The sequence below is a fragment of the Strigops habroptila genome, chromosome 23 (genome assembly GCF_004027225.2).
Source record: "Strigops habroptila isolate Jane chromosome 23, bStrHab1.2.pri, whole genome shotgun sequence".
NCBI classification, from domain to species: Eukaryota; Metazoa; Chordata; class Aves; order Psittaciformes; family Psittacidae; genus Strigops; species Strigops habroptila.
In genome coordinates, this window is record NC_044299.2 from 2,031,723 (window position 1) to 2,050,055 (window position 18,333).

The 18,333-nt window shown below is 64.3% G+C and overlaps 1 protein-coding gene across 1 annotated transcript; it reads right to left on the minus strand.

The window, feature by feature from the left end:
• Positions 1-196: 196 nt before the first annotated feature.
• On the minus strand, positions 197-18,329 carry SP1 (Sp1 transcription factor). The gene is made up of 6 exons (XM_030510351.1): positions 18,196-18,329; positions 17,142-17,236; positions 14,766-16,263; positions 6,023-6,191; positions 4,942-5,141; positions 197-4,277 (listed from the first exon to the last, which is right to left on the minus strand). Exons 1-6 carry the CDS (start codon positions 18,200-18,202, stop codon positions 3,958-3,960), a joined length of 2,289 nt encoding a protein of 762 aa, XP_030366211.1. The 5' UTR covers positions 18,203-18,329; the 3' UTR covers positions 197-3,957.
• Positions 18,330-18,333: the final 4 nt, after the last annotated feature.

An 18,333-nucleotide genomic window follows, 5' to 3' on the forward strand; every position in this document is an offset into this window, starting at 1 on the left:
CCCACAGAGTGCTTGTTCCCCCCCCCATAGCCCCACAGAGTGCCTGTTCCCCCCCCCATCGCCCCACATGGTGCCTGTTCCGCCCCCCCATAGCCCCACACAGTGCCTGTGTCCCCCCCCATAGCCCCACATAGTCCCTGTCCCCCCCCCGAACCCCCCCGTGCCTCAGTTTCCCCCATCACAGCTCCAGACCACGCCAGCGACTCGTCTTTATTACAAAACCCCCCCAAATCGCTGTTCCCCATTTACAAAGGCCCCCCCCGACCCCCCCCCTCACATTTTCATCCTTTGTACAAAAAAATAGCACTTTGGGACAAAAATAACCCCAAAATCACACACCCCCCCCCAAAAAAAATCGCCTTTTGGGTGTTATTCCATCGGCCGCGACCCCCCCGAAATCACAGAGACCCAACAGTCTTGATAAGAGAGTAATGAATTATTGCCAGTGCGGGGGGGCAGGACCCCCCCATCGCCCCCCCACTGCATAGACACCACCCCCGGCCCCCGGGTTACAGCCATGGGGACCCCAGTGCTGCCCCCAACCCCGGGGGGGGTAGAAATCGGGGGGGGGGGGCTCGGCCCCAGCCTGTCACCCCCTTATCAAGGCACGTTTGTGGGTGTCCCCCCCCCATCACCCTGGGAGGGGTTGGGGGTGTTTGGGGGGGGGCTGTGGGGGTGTTGGGGGGCACAGAGCAGGGTAAGGATGTGGGTGCTGCAGACCCACATTGGGGTGAATGGGCCCCCCCAGCACTGGGAGCAGCCCCCAAAATCCACTGGTCCCCCCCCAAAACCCTCTGAACCCCCCAAATCCTCTGACCCCAGAACACGGGGGGGGGGGGGCAGCACCCTGAGCCCCGCAGGAGCCCCCCCCCCGCACCCCCAAACCTCCCCATCCACGTTTCCATAGGAAAATTAAACTCCATCAGGGCCAATGGGAACGTCACTGGGAGGGGGGGGGAAAGGGGGGGCACACAAGGACACCCCAAAACCTCGGTGGGACACGGGTTTGGCACTTGATTCCTGCTGGGGGTGTGGGGGTAGGATTGGGGGGAGCCCAATGGGGGGGGGTGGGAAAGGGGCAGAAAAAGTGGATGTTTTGGTGGTGAATGACCCCAAATTGCTGTTTCCTATTGAAATTCCCAGTCGGGGGGGGGGGGGCGGGGGGGGGCACGAGGAGCTTTTAGTGCTTCACAGGTTATTAAAATACAAATGCTCAAATTCCTATATAAAAATATACAAATGCAAAAATATCCCTCGAGGGAGAGAGCACGAGGGGGGGGGCGAGGAGCTGCCCCCCCGCTGCCGGGGCCGGAGCCAACGGGACAATCCCGGCCGCGTTCCGGGGCTCCGGAGCAGGGATCTGGCTTTCCCGGGGGGGGGCCTGGTGGGTTAATGCGGCTCCAAGAGGAGGTTCCAGCCTGGCGGAGGGCTTTGGGCGTCCGTGAGGTGCACGTGGTGGTTGTGGGGATGGGAATGGGGCGGCAGCACGGGATGTTCCCGGCTTATCCCAAAGGAAGGGAAGCAACGTGGTTCTGGGAATGAGAGAGGGACAAAGATGGAGCGTTGGGTGGGAGGAAGACACCGGTGGGATGGACGGGAGATGTCTCTGGGATGGATTGGGAAGACACTGTTGGGTTGGACTTGGAAGAAGATATCATTGGGTAGGATTGGGAAGATGCTGTTGGGTTGGATTGGGAAGACGCTGTTGGGTTGGACTTGGAAGAAGATATTATTGGGTTGGATTGGGAAGACGCTGTTGGGTTGGATTGGGAAGACACTGTTGGGTTGGATTGGGAAGACGCTGTTGGGTTGGACTTGGAAGAAGATATTATTGGGTTGGATTGGGAAGATGCTGTTAGGTTGGATTGGGAAGACACTGTTGGGTTGGATTGGGAAGACACTGTTGGGTTGGATTGGGAAGACGCTGTTGGGTTGGATTGGGAAGACGCTGTTGGGTTGGATTGGGAAGACGCTGTTGGGTTGGATTGGGAAGACACTGTTGGGTTGGATTGGGAAGACGCTGTTGGGTTGGATTGGGAAGACGCTGTTGGGTTGGATTGGGAAGACACTGTTGGGTTGGATTGGGAAGATGCTGTTGGGTTGGATTGGGAAGACGCTGTTGGGTTGGATTGGGAAGATGCTGTTGGGTTGGATTGGGAAGAAGGTATCATTGGGTTGGATTGGGAAGACACTGTTGGGTTGGATTTGGAAGAAGGTATCATTGGGTTGGATTGGGAAGACACTGTTGGGTTGAATTGAGAAGACGCTGTTGGGTTGGATGGGGAAGACACTGTTGGTGGGACACAGGAAGACACCCCTGGGTGGGATTCATGGAGCCAAGTCCACGGGCTCCTCACCTCCGCACCAGCTTCCCCCCATGGGCAAAGGCGGTGACACCACGACCCAAACGCAGCGAGATGTGGCCACCAGGGGCCACCTCGTCCTCTCCAACCACCACCATGAGCCCAAGACCTTCTCCCAGCTCCCATCGGGGGCTGGTTTTCCCATCGGGGGCTGGTTTTCCCATCCCAGGTCATTCCTACCCCTCTGCCCCCTCTGCAGCTCAGCCCCTCTTCGCGCTGCCCTCGCCCCACATCCCTGCTCAGCACAGGGATCCCGATGCCATGGGGAGGGCGGGGGGGACCCCGGCCCCGCCGCTGCCGGGTTTGGGGAATGCAATCCCGCTGCAGCACCCTGAGATCAAATCCCCGCGGGAACGGGGGGGCCGCGTGCGCGCAGCGCCCTGCAGCAGGAGGAGGAGGCTGGGGGAGGAAGGCGCCCGGGGCCACCCCGGGGTGGGAGACGCCGGAGCCTGGAAAACCAACTGGGTTCTCCCTGAGCTGCCCCATCTCCAAGAGGACTGGGTTGGGGGAGCTGCCTCCGGCCCCATCCCGTGTCCCCTCAGTGCTTCACCCTCAGCCCGGGGATGATCCCGGGTGGAAAAGCGCCGCCTCCTGCGGCTCAGCTCCGGAGGGGCTGGTTTGGGGGCTCGTTCCTCTGAAGTCCAGCAGTGGGTGAAGGAAAACGAGCCATTTTCCCTGAGGAGACCCTCTGGAGCCGTGGCTGTGACCCCCCGAGCTCCAGCCGAGCCCTGAACCCTCCATTCCGCGGGGGAAAACTGCGGGAAGAGGGATCTTCCCAAAGGAAGCTGGTTGGAACCCCCCATGGGGAAGCCCAGGGAGAGGGGGGGGGGTTTGTACAAAGAGGGGGGGAAGCGAAGCCAAACCTCACCCAGCTCCAGGGAACGCAGAGACAGCCCCAGAGCAGGAGGCACAAAAGAGCCCGGGGGGGGGGGGGCGGGGCGGGGGCGGGGGGGGGCGGTTTTCCTCTTTTCCAAGGGTTTTGCTATAAAAAGGAATCACGGAGCAGCTCAGCCCCCCCGGCTCGGCCTGTCCCCACGTAAGGCATCAAAGAGACCACGTCCTGGTCGCAGCAGAACCTCTGCTCTCTCCCACGAGCCCGCTTTACACTTTATATATATATAATAATATAGAATCACTTTTTGGGGGGGGGGGAGGGGGGGTTGTTCCTTATTTCTTCTGAAGCTTTTTTTTTTTGTCTTTTCTTTTGTATTTTTTTTTTCCTTTCCTTTTCTTTTTTTTCCTCCTTTTTGTTGGTTTTTTTTCTTTGCTAAAAAGTTAATTTGAGAATCATATATTTTCCCAAGGCATGATGGCATCGAAGGCTAAAGCTACGGGAGCGCATCCCGGGAATGCTGGGGAGGGAAACCAGGGAGTGAAATGGGGGGGGGGGGGGGAGGGGAAAAAAAGGGGGGAACCCAACAAATAATAAGGTGAAGCTGAAATTAAAAAATATATATATATAGCTCTGGCCTTCGTGTGTGTGGTCAGCGGCCCCGGAGCAGCTCCAGCGCGATCCCATGGGAAGCTGTCGTGCTGCGGGAGCCCGGGGGCCGGCGGCAGGTCCCGGCTGCGGCCCCGGTGCCGCCGTGTGCCCTCAGAAGCCGTTGCCGCTGATGTTGATGGACTGGAGGTCGGCCACTTGCATGACGTTGATGCCGCTGCTGGCCAGGCGCGCGATGCCCTCGGGGCAGATGGCTTCCATGGCCACCATGTTGGTGGCGATGAGGGCAGAGGGGGTGGCGCCGCCGTTCCCCTCCGCCGCGGCGCCCGTGTCCATGGGGACGGCGGAGACGTTCATGGCCACGGCGTTGGCAGCGCCGCCCTTCTTGTTCTGGTGGGTCTTGATGTGCTTGGAGAGGTGGTCGCTCCGCATGAAGCGCTTGGGGCACTCCGGGCAGGCGAACTTCTTCTCCCCTGCAGGGAGGGAGGGAAAGAGCGTGAGCTCCGGGTCAGGGGGGGACCCTGCACCCCGGGACACCCCTGGGTGCTCCAGTGCTGGTGTCCTCAACATCAGAAGGATGTGGAGCTGCTGGAGCAAGCCCAGAGGAGGCCACGGGGATGAGCAGGGGCTGGAGCAGCTCCCGTAGGAGCCAGGCTGAGAACATTGGGGCTGGAGAAGAGAAGCTGCTGGAGACCTCAGAGCAGCTTCCAGTGTCTGAAGGGGGCTACAAGGATGCCACAGAGGGACCCTCATCAGGGACTGGAGCGACAGGACAAGGGGTGATGGGTTCAAATTGAAACAGGGGAAGTTCAGGTTGGAGATAAGGCAGAAGCTCTTCCCTGTGAGGGTGCTGGGACACTGGAATGGGTTGAACAGAGAAGCTGTGGCTGCCCCATCCCTGGCAGTGTTCAAGGCCAGGTTGGACACAGGGGCTTGGAGCAACCTGCTCTAGTGGAAGGTGTCCCTGCCCGGGGCAGGGGTTGGGGCTGCAGCAGCTTTAAGGTCCCTTCATCCCAACCCACTCCGGGATTCCATGATTCTATGAGAAGAAGGGGCCGGTTCCCCGCGCGCAGCCCAGGCCTGGGAAGAGGGTGCTGGGCCCGGGGCAGCAGCAGCCCGGTCCCTGCGGATCCTGACCTGTGTGCGTGCGCTTGTGCCGCTGCAGCTCGTCGCTCCGGGTGAAGCGCTTCCCGCAGAGCACCCAGCTGCAGACGAAGGGTCTCTCCCCCGTGTGCCACCGCAGGTGAGCCCGGAGGTGCGAGGTTTTGCCGTACACCTTCCCGCAGCCCGGGATGTGGCAGATGTGCTGCTTCTTCTTCCCTGGATCCCCAGAGCTCCTGAGGAAGAGAGGTCGAGGGACAGAGTTAAAACAACGCTGGAAGCTCCAGGGGAATGGAGAGAGCGAGAATGGGGTAAAATAAGGCACTTTTTGGGGGGGGTCCAGCCTGTTCCTGCCCCTGGGTCGGGGCAATCCCAGCACAGACACAGGCTGAGGGAGATGGGATGAAGCAGACTGAGGAGAAGGATTTGGGGTGTTGGGGGAGGAGAAGCTCCCCATGACCCGGCTTCAGTGTGTGCTTGAGGCCAGAACCCCCCCGTGTGCTGGGCTGCACCCCCAGAGCGTGAGCAGCAGGTCAGGGAGGGGATCCTGCCCCTCTGCTGCGGGAAGGGGAGACCCCCCCTGCAGTCCTGATCCAGCTCTGGGGCAACAGCACCAGAGGGACGTGGAGCTGCTGGAGCGAGGCCAGAGGAGGCCCCGGAGCTGCTGCGAGGGCTGGAGCTGCTCTGCTCTGGAGCCAGGCTGAGAGAGCTGGGCTGGGGCAGCCTGGAGAAGAGAAGGCTCCTGAAGGGGAGACCTTAGAGCAGCTCCAGTGCCTAAAGGGGCTCCAGGAAACCTGGAGAGGGGCTTTGGACAAGGGATGGAGGGATGGGATGAGGAGCTTGGGCTTCCAGCTGGAAGAGGGAAGAGTTAGATGGGATATTGGGAAGAGATTCTTCACCAGGAGGGTGGTGGGATGCTGGAATGGAGGACCTGTGGCTGCCCCATCCCTGGCAGTGTTCAAGGCCAGGTTGGACACAGGGGCTTGGAGCAACCTGCTCTAGTGGAAGGTGTCCCTGCCCGGGGCAGGGGCAGGGGCTGGGGGAGCTTTCAGGTCCCTTCCCACCCCTCCCAGCCTGTGGCCCTGCCCCGGGCCGGGCTCCTGCGGCACCCCCTCACCTCCCCTCGCTGTCCTTGCAGTAGGGGCAGGTACACGCCTCCCGCCGCACTTTGCGGCCCTGCTGGGGCTGTGGGTCCGGGCTGGTCTCTCCCTCCTCCACGGCCGCGCTCTCGTCCCCCAGCGCGTCTCCGCTCGCCCCGTGCAGCCCCAGCTGGGCTCCGTGGTCACCTGCAAGCGGGAAAACACCGGGATCACGGCGGGCTCCGCACCGGCACAGCGGGGGGGGCGCTTCACGCAGCCTCTCCCCACTCATTGAGCCAGAGGAACGTCTTCATTCCAGCGTTCTCCCTGGGCTTTGTGCCCTGGGAACCTCCCCCCCGCGCTTCCCGGGGCCGTCCCGGCCTCCCGCAGCCCCCAGCAAAGCCAAGCTCCCCCAAAGAACCCCTGGCTTGGTGTGATTCGTGCCCAGAGGAGCAGCAAGAGCCGCATCTCAGGGTCAAACACCCTCCCCCGGCCCTGCAGCCACCTGCCAACTATTCCAGCTATTCCAGCGCCCAAACCAGCAACAAATCCCAGAGATAAAGCAAAGAGCAAAACACATCCAGGAACCCGCGGTGCCAGCGGCCCCCTGCCCCCGGCTGGGGCTGGAAGAGGCAGTTTTCCCTTTCAAACAAGCCGAGGAAAGCCACAATCCCGGCGGATTTCTGCAGCGCAGACACAATTCCCCCCCCAGAATAACAGGGAGACATAAATAAAGCGGGCTGGAGACAGCAGCATCCGTCAGGGAAGATGTTATCTCCCCGCTGCGTCGCTGTGATTACACGCAGGGCTTTAGAGGGAGATCTATATAAAGATGAAAGTGATCCGGCTCCGCTCGCGGTCCCTCCCTCTCCCAAGGAGCAATTCCCAACCATCAAAGCCATAGGAACGGCGGGGTCAGGCCAAGGAGCTCCCAAACGCAAACCCATTCCTATCGGGATGGGGGCTCGGGGGGTTGGAAACCTCAGGGTTTCCATGGCCATCTGAGCGCTCTGCGCTGCTCCCATCACCCATCCACCCTTCCCGAGCGGTTTATTTCCCTCCTAGCTCCGCTGCGGGATTATTTTCCTGCTGGAAAACCAGAGACAAGAGGCTCAGGGAGCTCTTCTCGGCTGCAGCTCCCATCTGCCCACAGGGCTAATGGCAGACTTGGAGCCAAGATGCTTCCGCCGGCCGGGCAGCAGCGTTCCCGGCTGGCTCCGGGCTGGGATCCAGCCCCAAGATTCACCTTTTCCTACCAACTTCCCTTCACAAGCAGGGAGCCAGGCTGGGAGCAGGATGGAAGCAGGGAGCCAGGCTGGGAGCAGGGATCAGGCTGGGAGCAGGATGGATCCACACTGGGATCACCACCTGAACGTGGTGATGGTTGAACATGGGCTGACACAAAGCACACACGTGTCCCCATCGGCTCTATGGCTGTCCATGGAATTCCATCCCACTGCTGGGAATGAGGCTGTGCCAAGGGGAGTTTTCCCAAAGAACACCCAGCCGGGGGCTCTCCTGATGCTGTTCAGCAGCAGCTGCCCGGTGGGGATGAGTTAATGGGAAGAAAGGTGCCATCCCGGCACAGGGACCCCGGGATGTGAGGAACACCGTTGGGACGTGAGGAACACCATAGGGATGTGAGGAACACCGTGGGGACGTGAGGAACACTGTGGGGACGTGAGGAACACCGTGGGGATATGAGGAACACCGTGGCGCTGGGGAGGATGCAGGTTCACTCGCTCCATCCCCTCTTCCCGGTACCCAGAAGCTGCTTCTTAAACAGGGAGCACAAACATCACAAAGTGTGGTTTCCAAAGCCAGCATTCCCAAAAACCTCCTCCAGAGCCATGTCACGAGAGGGCTGCAGGACCAAAGACACGGATACCGGGATGCTCCTGGTGGTGCAGCCCTTGGGAAGCCCTGCTGGGACAAGAACCCTCAGCAAAGGGCTCAAATCTCCTTTCCAAGCCCTGCTTCTCCAGCTCCTAGGCAGGAGGGAGCACCCCAAGCACCCGCAGTGAGGTGCTGGAGCCGAGCAAGGCTGAAGCCCAGCCGCAGGCCCATCAGCTGGGTGCTGTTCCTGCAGCCAGGAGGGAGTTTCACAAGGCGGGAGCTGGGAATGACGCAGGATTCCCGGCGGCCTCCCTCTGCCCCGTGGTGCCGTTACCAGCAGGTGTCAGTGGTGCCCTGGCACAGCCCAGGAACGGAGCCAGGACAGGACAAAACCCACCAGGAACAGATCCGTGGCTCCCTCGGGCACCGGCCACGGTGCCAACGGCTCCGTGGTGGCACTTCCAGTGATCCCTGTGGCCATGGGGGATTCCAGGCTCCATGCCCGGCTCTGATCCTCCCTGTGAGGGTGCTGAGGCGCTGGCGCAGGGTGCCCAGAGAAGCTGTGGCTGCCCCATCCCTGGCAGTGTTCAAGGCCAGGTTGGACACAGGGGCTTGGAGCAACCTGCTCTAGTGGAAGGTGTCCCTGCCCAGGGCAGGGGTTGGAGCTGGAGGAGCTTTAAGGTCCTTTCTATACAAACCATTCCAAGATTCCATGATCTCACTGGCTTTGGGGTCACACAAACAGGGAGGCTGGATGGAGATCCATGCGGATCCACACCGAGAGGGTGGCACCGGGCAAGACCAGGACACCCAGACCATCACAGCGAGGAGCAGGGGAAGGGCTGCAGCCATGTGCTCACCCCCACCCGTGTCACAGCAGCTATAAGCAGACACCGGGATGTGTGTGAACGATCCCAAAGGATGGTGCCAGCCCCAAACACCTCAGAACCGTGTGGATGGGCCCCTCCGGAGGCGGGAGGAAACACTCACAACCAGAAGCTGCTGCCAGGAACAGCGGTGGCGGATCCCCCGGGAGCAGCTCGGCCGCAGGACGGGGCTCCGGCACCACGAGGCCCTGCGCGCAGGGGCTGTGCCTGGCCATGGAGTGACAGTGACAGGCTGGGTCTGCCCCGTCGCACCGGCAGGAGGGAGGGAACTGCCCCTGCACAGAGGCCACGGCGCTCAGCCCTGCTGGGAAACCTTGCCTGGACTTTCCCGGCCCTCCGCAGCAGCATTCCGCTGCTCCCGCTGCAGCCAGGCCAGCAAGTCCAGGACCGAACCTCGCCGCTCCTGCCCCCTTCCAGCTCTTGCAACACATGTTCAGAGTCTAAGCCCAGCACGGGGGGGTTAAGCTGCATAAGCCGACGCTGACAGCTCGAACTGCAGCACTCCGAGACCCCCCTGCGCCGGGTGGGAAGCCGGGGACACAACGTGCTCTCCCCAAAACACACTTAGGAAGGGGGAGAACCCGGCCCTGATGTCTTGGAACGGCTCCAGTCTTCCAACACGCACAGCCCAACGCAGCGTTTTGGCACGTCATATGGGGGGGGGGGGTGAAACCCCCCAAATCCTCCTTCGGGTAATCTGTGGCTCACATCTAATCAGGGAAGAACTAAATTAAGGCAAGAGAAGACAGATCCTGGATGCAGAGGCTTCGTTCTGCCCCTCTCGGGATGCTCCAGCCTCTGGAATACTGCGAATCCCTGATAATAATAACATTTAGGGTTGTTATCTCCACTCACAGAGACTGTTTGGAGACTGAAGCTCTCCCCGGCTGCCCCACGCTCAGGTCACTGAGATCCTGGCAGGATACATGGATAGAGCAAGGGCCCAGCGTTCATCCCTGGGGAGCCAGGAGGGCCTTGCCTGGGAGGGCAGGAGCCAGGACAGAGGCTCGTGGCTTCCCTCAGGACAAGGCGCTGCTTGTCTCCAACTGCTCCTCGCAGCAAAACCGCTTCAGTTGTTTCATGGAGCAAACTACGAGGAGGTGAGAAACGCCCGTGGGGAGGAGAGCGGAGCAGCCACAGGCCCACCCCACGGCCCAGGGGAGGGGGAAACTCCACGGGGGGTTTTGGGGGGGCATCTGGGACAAGGAACCAACCAACGCCACCAGGTTCTTGTGCCAACCCTGCAGCAGTGGCTGCCGCAAGGCTGCAGGGGGAGAGGAGGAAGAGGAGGGTAAGGCATCAGCACCACTGACACCAAGCTGATTCCAGCTTCCAGGCACACGGAAGAGGCAGGAGGAAGCCTGAAGGCCAAACGAAAGGGCAGCAAACCCCAGCAGCACCCACCTCCACTCGTGGCCAGCACCACACAACAGGCACGTGCCTGAAGACAGGAACCCCCAAATCCACCTTTCCCAGCTCCCACAGCAGGTTCTCCCCGTTTCCTGCTCCTCTGGGGGGGTTTGGTGGAGCCTGGAGGCTGTCACCCCCCCCCGGACACAGCAGAGACAAGCTGCACAGAGGAACAAGGCTGGGCCTGGATCATGCTCCCCTCGATTTGATCTCATTTTGGTCTCCTCAGCTGCAGAACGAGCAGGAACACGAGGTGAGGTTCGGACTCAGACCTGCAGCACCTGAGGAGCTGGGGTGTAATGCGGAGCCTGAGGACTCGGAGAGCTCGGTGACACCCTGAGCTGCTGGAGGCTGGTGGCCATCAGGAGGACACTTACTTTGGGCAAGGAATGAAGAAGGATGGAGCTGCCGGGGGAAGAGGAGCTGGGGAGCCCCCTCACCCAGCCTGCAGACCCAGGACGTGCTCAGCACCTCTGCGGTGCTGCAAACCCAACGCAAAGCCCTTGGCATTCCCTCGGCACTGCTGCAGGGCCGGGATGAAGCCTCCAGCCCCGCCAAAGCCGTCGCTCGGGGGGGCTCTGCCGGGGCACCCTCACCCCAAAGCAGGGGCAGGAGCCAGGGAACGCCCTGCAGGCACCTCCCACCGCTCCTGAACCCTCGGGCAGGTTAAAGCCATTCCCCTCGGCCTGTCCCTCCATCCCTTGGCCAAAGCCCCTCTCCCGGCTTCCTGCAGCCCCTTGAGGTGCTGGGGCTGCCCTAAGGACCCCCAAAAGGGGGGTTTGTGCCTGCACTAACCCAGAGCGCCCGCACTGGGATGGGGCTGCAGGACATGAGGGTGGGAGGCAGCGCCCTGAGAGCCGGAGCTCTGGAACGGAGCCACCCGCAGCCCCGGGGCCAGGACCCAGCTCCTGCGGGGGGGTGATAAAGAGCAGCTCCCCGGGGTGGGGGGAGCGGTGGGGCTGAGCCAGCCCAGATAAAGGCAGGGGAGGCCGAGCCGAGCCGGAGCCGCAACGCTTCCATGAGGAGTCACTGGGTGTGCGGCACCCAACCAGTCCAACCAGCCCGCCCCAGCGCCCGGCCCCACGGAGCCCGGCCCCACGGCACCACCTCGGCCAGGCGGAGCCGCGCTGACCCACGGGGATCACCCCCTCTTCCCAAGCAGTGCCCGGGATCTGCCGGGATTCCTCCGGCGAAGCGCCCTCACCCAGCAGAGGGTGGTTCCGAGCCGAGCAGCGCGGAAGGAATGTCGAGCCCAGCCCAGGGGAGTTAGGGGAAGGAAATTGCACAACGCCCCTGGTCTGTGACGTGGTGCCAGCGGCTGGCGATGAGGAGGGAGCCTGCCCATGGGGGGCAGAACCTGCCCATGGGGGACACAACCTGCCCATGGGGCGCAGAACCTGCCCATGGGGGACACAACCTGCTCATTGGGGGGGCAGAACCTGCCCACGGGGGACACAACCTGCCCATGGGGGGGCAGAACCTGGCATTGGGGGGGCAGAACCTGCCCATGGGGGAGCAGAACCTGCTCATGGGGGGCAGAACGTGCTCAGGGGGGACAGAACCTGCCCATGGGGAGCAGAACCTGCTCACTGGTGTCAGAACCTGCCCATGGGGGGGGCAGAACCTGCCCGCCTCCCCCCGCACCCGATGCCGTGGGGATGTCTCATCCCTGCCACAAAGCTCCCCTTAAACCCAGAGAAGGGACAATCGGGGCCTTGTGTCAGTGCCCGGGGGGAGCCCCGGGGAACAACGGCACAGCCCGGAGCTCCATTCCAGCCCGGAGCTCCATTCCAGCCCGGAGCTCCATTCCAGCCCGGCTGGAGCCCCGGCAGGAGCTCACCCCACGGCAGGAGCTCACCCCACCGCGCGCCCCACGGCTGCGCCCCTCCGGGTCCTGCCGGCTCCATCCTGCCGGAACAGCACATCCCTGACCCAAGGAGCCTCGGACGCGGGTTTAAGCGCGGTGCTGAGCTCCCGGGGGCCAGCAGCGCACAGCTCAGGCAGGCAGGGCTCTGCTGCGGACACGCATGTGGGGCAGAGCCGCTTCCCTGCCAAACCCCACGGACACGGAGCTCCAAGAGCCCTTCTCCTCTCCCTAAGGCTCGGCTGAAAGGGGCAGCGAAAGCCCAGGGGGGCACTTCCCAACATCACCCCCACGAGGGCACAAAGGGGCCTCCTGATGTCCCCTCCCCGGGTGACACAGCTCAGTGGGGCACGGACACCCCCCGGGAGGTGCTGCGACACCCCCTTGGCACCACTGACACCCATGGAGGAGCCCCCAAATGCTCCTTCCTCCACCCCGGACACGCTGCCCATCGGTGCAGGGAGCACCCAGACCCACACATGGGGGTCTCTGGGGCTCCCAAATCCCCTCCCCGGGCTCCAGGGTGGGCTTGGCCATGCGGGTCACTTCCCACATGGAGCTCAGCACATCCAGCACGGAGGGACCCCCGTTAACACCCATGGGCACGCATAGAGCCCAAGCTGCCCCTGCACCAACATTCCCGAGGTTCAGACCTTTCCAGGTGCCGTTTGCTCCAGCGGGATCTTCCCTGTCCCACCTTCGGCAGGAACCTCCCCCCCCCCCCAGCTCCGGTGATCCCAGAGGATCCCCCGGCCTGGACTGGGGGCTCAGGAGAGGGGCCAAGCGCTTCCCAGAGCCCCAGAGGAAGCTGAGCCGAGCTCCCAAAGCAGCTCAGCCCTGGGAGACGCGCAGGGAAGCAGCGGGAGCCCCGGAACCCCCTTGTCCCATCACACTGGGATACCCAAGGGCTGGGAGGCTGAGGAAGCAAACTGGGGTTTCTCTTCCATTCCCCTCCCTTGGAAGCAGAAGGACCCCCCCCCGAGCCCCAGCACAGAGGGGTCCGTGCTCACCGAGCAGCTCAACGGGAGGCTCCTCATGGAACGTGCCCATGGATGCGGACAACGGGCAGGACTGCTACCAACCGGCCTCTTTAAGCACTATCAGAGAGCTCGGAGCAGGAGGGAGCCACGTCTGGAGCCCCCCAAGGCGGCAGAGCAGGCTCAGTGACATGGATGGACCCACAAGCACCCAGCGTGGGGCCCGGGGGGCTCAGCACCCACCCAAGAGGGGCTGCTTCAGGTGCCAAGGTGACAAAGGGACCCATTGCCACGTCTGCAGCGAAGCCGCACAACCGGTGTGACCGGTGCCGGGCAGCTTCCCATGGGAGCCACCGCTCGGGAAGCTCATCCGGGAGCCTGCCCCATGGTGCCAGCGAGGAGCTGGGGTGCTGGGGGGTCCCCACGAAAGCTGAACCTGCGCTGGGGGGTTCGGATCCACCAGCAGCAGCATCCGAGCAGCCGGAACATCACAGCTCCGAGCCCGGCCGTGTCCCGGTGAGCTGCCACCATGGAGCGGGAGAGGACGAGGAGGAGGAGGAGGAGGAGGAGGAGGAGGAGGCGGCGGCTCCGCAGCGCCCGCACGTCGGATGGGTGGTCTCTGGACCGTTCCTCCCTGTCCCACCTCCGAGGGCAGAGCCCGGCACTAACCCAGGAACCAGGCGCTGCCCATGTGCTTCCCGGCACATTCCCAAGCAGAGGCGAGCCCGGGCGCAGGGAGAGGGGATCCCACCGATCCCACCGGCCGCAAAGGCACCTTCCCCCTCTGCACGTCCATGTGCAAGGCACCGGCAGCCCCGCTCGGGTGTGAACGGGAGCGAGCTCCCGCCCGGCGGGTGCCTCCGCTCCGGAATTCCAAGGATATGGCTAATCCCGCGAGCCGAGCGGCTGCGGCAACAGCCCAAAATAATGCTGCTGGAAAACAAGCCCGGGCGAGCGGGAAGAGCGTTGAGCAACGGGGGAGCTGGGACCAAACCCAGCAACAGCCGGAGCCAGGACAACAACAGGAAACAGGGAAGGGAAAACACTGGGAAAGCAAGTGGAGCCCTTCGCCCCCCCCCGGCAGGAGCTGGCAGCCCTATGGCAGGCACAGCATTCCCAATGGGAAGCCCAGCAACCTCCAGCTCGAACCCTGCGTCCAAACACCCCCCGTGGGCTGGTGGGAGCTGTTGGGAGAGCATGGAATGGATCCATAGGGAATGGAGCAGCCTCAAGCTCGCACCCCCCATCCACACACCCTCTGTGGGGTTGTGGGACCTTTGGGATGGATCCATAGGGAAGGGAGCAGGGTGCCCTGTGCAAAGCACGGCCACGATCACACCAGCCCCAGCCTTAGGCTCGAGGCACACTTGAGGAGCCCTTTCCTCCACCCCTGCCACGCAATTCCTCAACGCTTCCTGTTTTCCAGGGGGATTTCAGTTATTCCTGAGCTTTCTCAAGCAGAGACTCCTTCCACGGGCTCCTGCAGCTGAGGAGCTGGGCTGGACCTGGCTCTGCCCCCCAACCCCAACCTGAGACCCCGGTGGGGCAAAGAGCCCTGCACAACCCCCATGTCCCCATCCACAGCCACTTCTCCTCGTGCACCAGCCCCTCCGAGAGCTAAACACATCCCAAAGGGAGCTCCAGCAGCTCCAAAGGCTCCACGCTCCCCTCCCAGACCCGCACCAGCCCCTTTGCCACCTCCACTTGGCCCCAGCACGCAGCAGCAGCCCCCCGAGCCCCGCAGAACCCACCTCCTCTGCCCGGCTACGGGAAAGGAAGCGAGCGGGAAAGCCCCATCCCAACTGACCTGCGGCGTTGGCAATGGCCAGAGGCAGCCCCTGGAGCTGGTGGACCTGGATCCCAGACGCTCCCAAGGCACTGAGGTTAATAGTCTGGAGGCCGGGCACGGAGGAGAGCTGGGCAGCGTTGACGGTGACGGTGCCGCTGGGGAGGGAGGCGATGGGGGTGAGCGTGGTGCTGGTGCTGCCCGTCTGCCCCAGCGACACTCCCTGCATGGGGGCCAGGGTGATTGTCTGCGCCTGGGGGTTCTGGACCTGCAGGTTTTGGAGCTGGATGGTCTGCCAGCTCACCTGCCCGTTGGGACCCACCGTAGGGGTTCGGATGATGATGGGCCCCGAGTTGGGGACGGCCTGGAGCTGCAGGTTCTGCAGGGTGTCTTGGGAGATGGCTTGAGTGGCAAAGGTCTGGCCAGAGAGCGGCGTGGTCTGCAGGGCCTGGATCGTCTGCCCTCCTTGCACCAGCTGGGGCTGGATCAGGATCTGCTGCTGCTGCGATTGCTGGCCCTGATCCCCCTCTTTCTGCTGCCCCGACTGCAAAGCCACCCCAGAAACCTGGCTCTGCAGAGAGTCCGAGCTCTGGACGCTGCTGACCCTCTGGGGCGTCTGCGCTTGGACGTTGCTTCCCACCGTGGTGCTGGTGGAGAAATTCATGATGCCCATGTTACTGGTGGTGGTGGTACTGGAATAGCTGTTGGCGTTGGTAAAAAAGGCTCCGGAGCTCGCCTGGGACGTGGCCGTGTTGGTGGAGCTGATGGCAGAGCCCGAGGTGGCCGGTTGGGAGCTGCTGTCGGGGGAGCTGGAGCTGCTCAAGGTGACGGTCTGCGAGGTGGGGGCCAGGCTGGCGGCCACGCTGTTGACGGGCAGCAGCGTGATGTTGCCGTTCAGAGCCACGGGGACGTTGGCCACGTACTGGGTCTGCCCCGAGAGCGTGTTGTTGGCCAGCCCCACGCCCTGGATGGGCACAGCCTGCTGCAGCAGGTTGGGCATCGCGATGAGGTTGCTCGTCCCCGCGCGGCTCGTCAGGATCTGCTGGTTGGTGCCGGGGATGATCTGGAGCTGCCCGGACGCGTCCTGCTGCACGTTCACCTGCGCAGGGGTGGTGGTGGCGGCGAACTGGAGCTGCTGCCCGTCGATGGTCTGGAATTGGGGGATCACCTGGTACTGGATGTTGGGGATAACCCCTGGCAGGCCCGTGAGCACCTGCTGGTTCTGCAGGTTGGAGGCGGCCGTCACCACGTACTGCCCCGCGCTCACCGGGCGGCTCTTGGCGCCGTCCCCGCCGTTGGTGCCGTTGCTGCCCGGCTCCTTGGAGCCCGTCGGGGTGCTGGAGCCCGCAGAGATGATCTGCCAGCCATTGGCAGACTGGGCGAGCTGGGCAGCGGCCGCTGTGAGGTCCAGCTCGCTGCTCCCGCCCTGCTGGCCCTGGGAGCTGTTGGAATTCTCATTGGGAGACTCGATCCTGCTGCAGGTGGCGGCCAGCAGGGCCAGCGGGGAGGGCTGCGATTCCTGGGGAAGGGAAGGGAAGGAGGGGTTAAGGAGGCTGTGATTCCTGGGAATGGGAAGCGAAGGATGGGTTGAGATGGCTGTAATTCCTGGGAATGGGAAGGATGGCTTAAGGAGGCTGTGATTCCTGAGGATGGGAATGGAAGGAGGGGTTAAGGAGCCTGTGATTCCTGGGAATGGGAAGGATGGGTTAAGGAGGCTGTGATTCCTGGGGATGGGAATGGAAGGAGGGGTTAAGGCGGCTGTGATTCCTGCGGATAGGAAGGAGGGGTTAAGGAGGCTGTGATTCCTGGGGATGGGAATGGAAGGAGGGGTTAAGGAGGCTGTGATTCCTGGGGATGGGAATGGAAGGAGGGGTTAAGGAGGCTGTGATTCCTGGGAATGGGAATGGAAGGAGGGCTTAAGGATGGGCTGGCCAAAAGTACACGGAGTATACAAAAAAGAGGGAAGCGCGAGCAGGGAGGAGCTACTCGGGAAAGATAAACACTCCTTCCTGCAAAACCCACCCCCAGCCGGAAAAACACAACCGCCAGCCACGGGCTGTCAGGCCGGGACACACGGAGCCCGCAGGGAAAAGCCCTCCGGGAGGCAGGAAAGGGGCGGGAGCCCGTGTGCGAAGGGGAACAGCGGCGCCTCCTCCGCCCCAACGCGGCTGGATGCCCCGGGAGCGGCCCGGGGCCGTTCGAGCAGGGCCAGGCGGGGCTGCGCCGCGCACTGGGGCGCGGTGCAGAGGAGGGGAAGCCCCGGCCCGGCCGCGCTGTTCCTCCCTGCGGGGAGAGGCGCCAGCGCCGCGCTCGGCTGAGCCAAACACCGCGGCCCGGCCCTGGACTTTGCCACCGGGACAGCGAGTGCCCGGGGCCGGCTCCTCCCGCCGCTCTCACCTGCGCCTCCCCGCTGCCCGTGCTGCTGGTGCTGCTCGCGTCTCCCTCGCCCTTCTCGGGCTTCACCGCCGCCATCTCGTCGGGGCTCTCCTGGTCTGCGCGGGAGGGAAGCGGCAGCGGGAGTTAACGGACATGTCCGGGCAGGAGCAGGGGCCGAGGCCGCAACCGAGGGGGGCCGGGGGGGGGGGGGGGGGCCGGGGACCGTGCGCGGCTCCGGCGCTGGGAACCGGAGGAGCTGCCAAAGGGGAGTTGGCAGCGGGACAGGACCCGGCCCCGCTCCCGGCCCCGGCTCCTCCCCGCCCGCGCCGGACACTCCCTGGCCCCCGCCGAGGCCCTCCCCGGGCCTCCCCTTTCCCTTCCTCCTGCCCCGGCCCCTCCATATGGATCCACCCCATTGGATCCACCCGCGGGATTCCCTGCGCCGGGAACACCCCGAGCGGGGCTCGCTCTGACACCGCCGCGGGCCCCGCTCCCGCAGCCCCAACCCCTCCTCGCAGCGAGGGGGGGGTCCCTGCGCCCCATCCCCGCCTCCCCCCCTGCTCGGCAGCCCCCCACTGCTCCCCCAGCCCCGACCCGCACCCCCCATCGCCGCGCACCCCCCAAGCAGCTCGCACCGCCCCACAACCCCCCCAAACCCGCTCCCCCCCCCCCCCCGCGGGGCCCCCCAAACCCGCTCCCCCCCGCATCCGCCCCCCACACACCGCCTCCCCCGGGGGAAGCGCGGCTGCTCCGGGCCCCCCCCCGCTCCCTGCGCTCAAACCCCCGCTCCGCGCCCGACCCCCCCCCATCGCGGGCCCCCCCCCATTATCGGGGCCTCCCCATCTCTCCCCCCTCCTCCGCGCCCGGCCCGGCCCGGCCGCCGCGTCCCTCCCCCGAGGCCTTCCCCCTCCCCCGGGTCCCTCCCCCGGCACGTTTCCCACCTCCCCCCCCCCCCGCCATCCCCTCCCCGGCTCAGCTCGGCGAGGCCCGGCCCGGGGCGGAGCCGCCTCTGGCCCCGCCGATCGCGCCCCTCTCGGCTCCCCCCCCAGCCCACAGCCCCCGGGCCCGTCCTCACCGCTCATGGCGCGGGGGGGCCGAGCGGGGCGCGGCGGGGCGGGGGGCGGGCGGGCCCGGCGCTGCGAGGCGGCCTCACCCGCGGCCACCGCCGAGGCGCTGCTGAGGGACGGAGCGGCGCGGCCCCGGCCCCCTCGGC

What these genes read in the sequence shown, in the direction of transcription:
- SP1 (XM_030510351.1), bottom strand. An exon ending in GGCCATTGCCAACGCCGCAG is followed by an intron (nt 6,192 to 14,765) that starts GTCAGTTGGGAT and finishes TCCCGCTTGCAG; the next exon opens with GTGACCACGGAGCCCAGCTG. An exon ending in TGCAAGGACAGCGAGGGGAG is followed by an intron (nt 5,142 to 6,022) that starts GTGAGGGGGTGC and finishes TCTCTTCCTCAG; the next exon opens with GAGCTCTGGGGATCCAGGGA.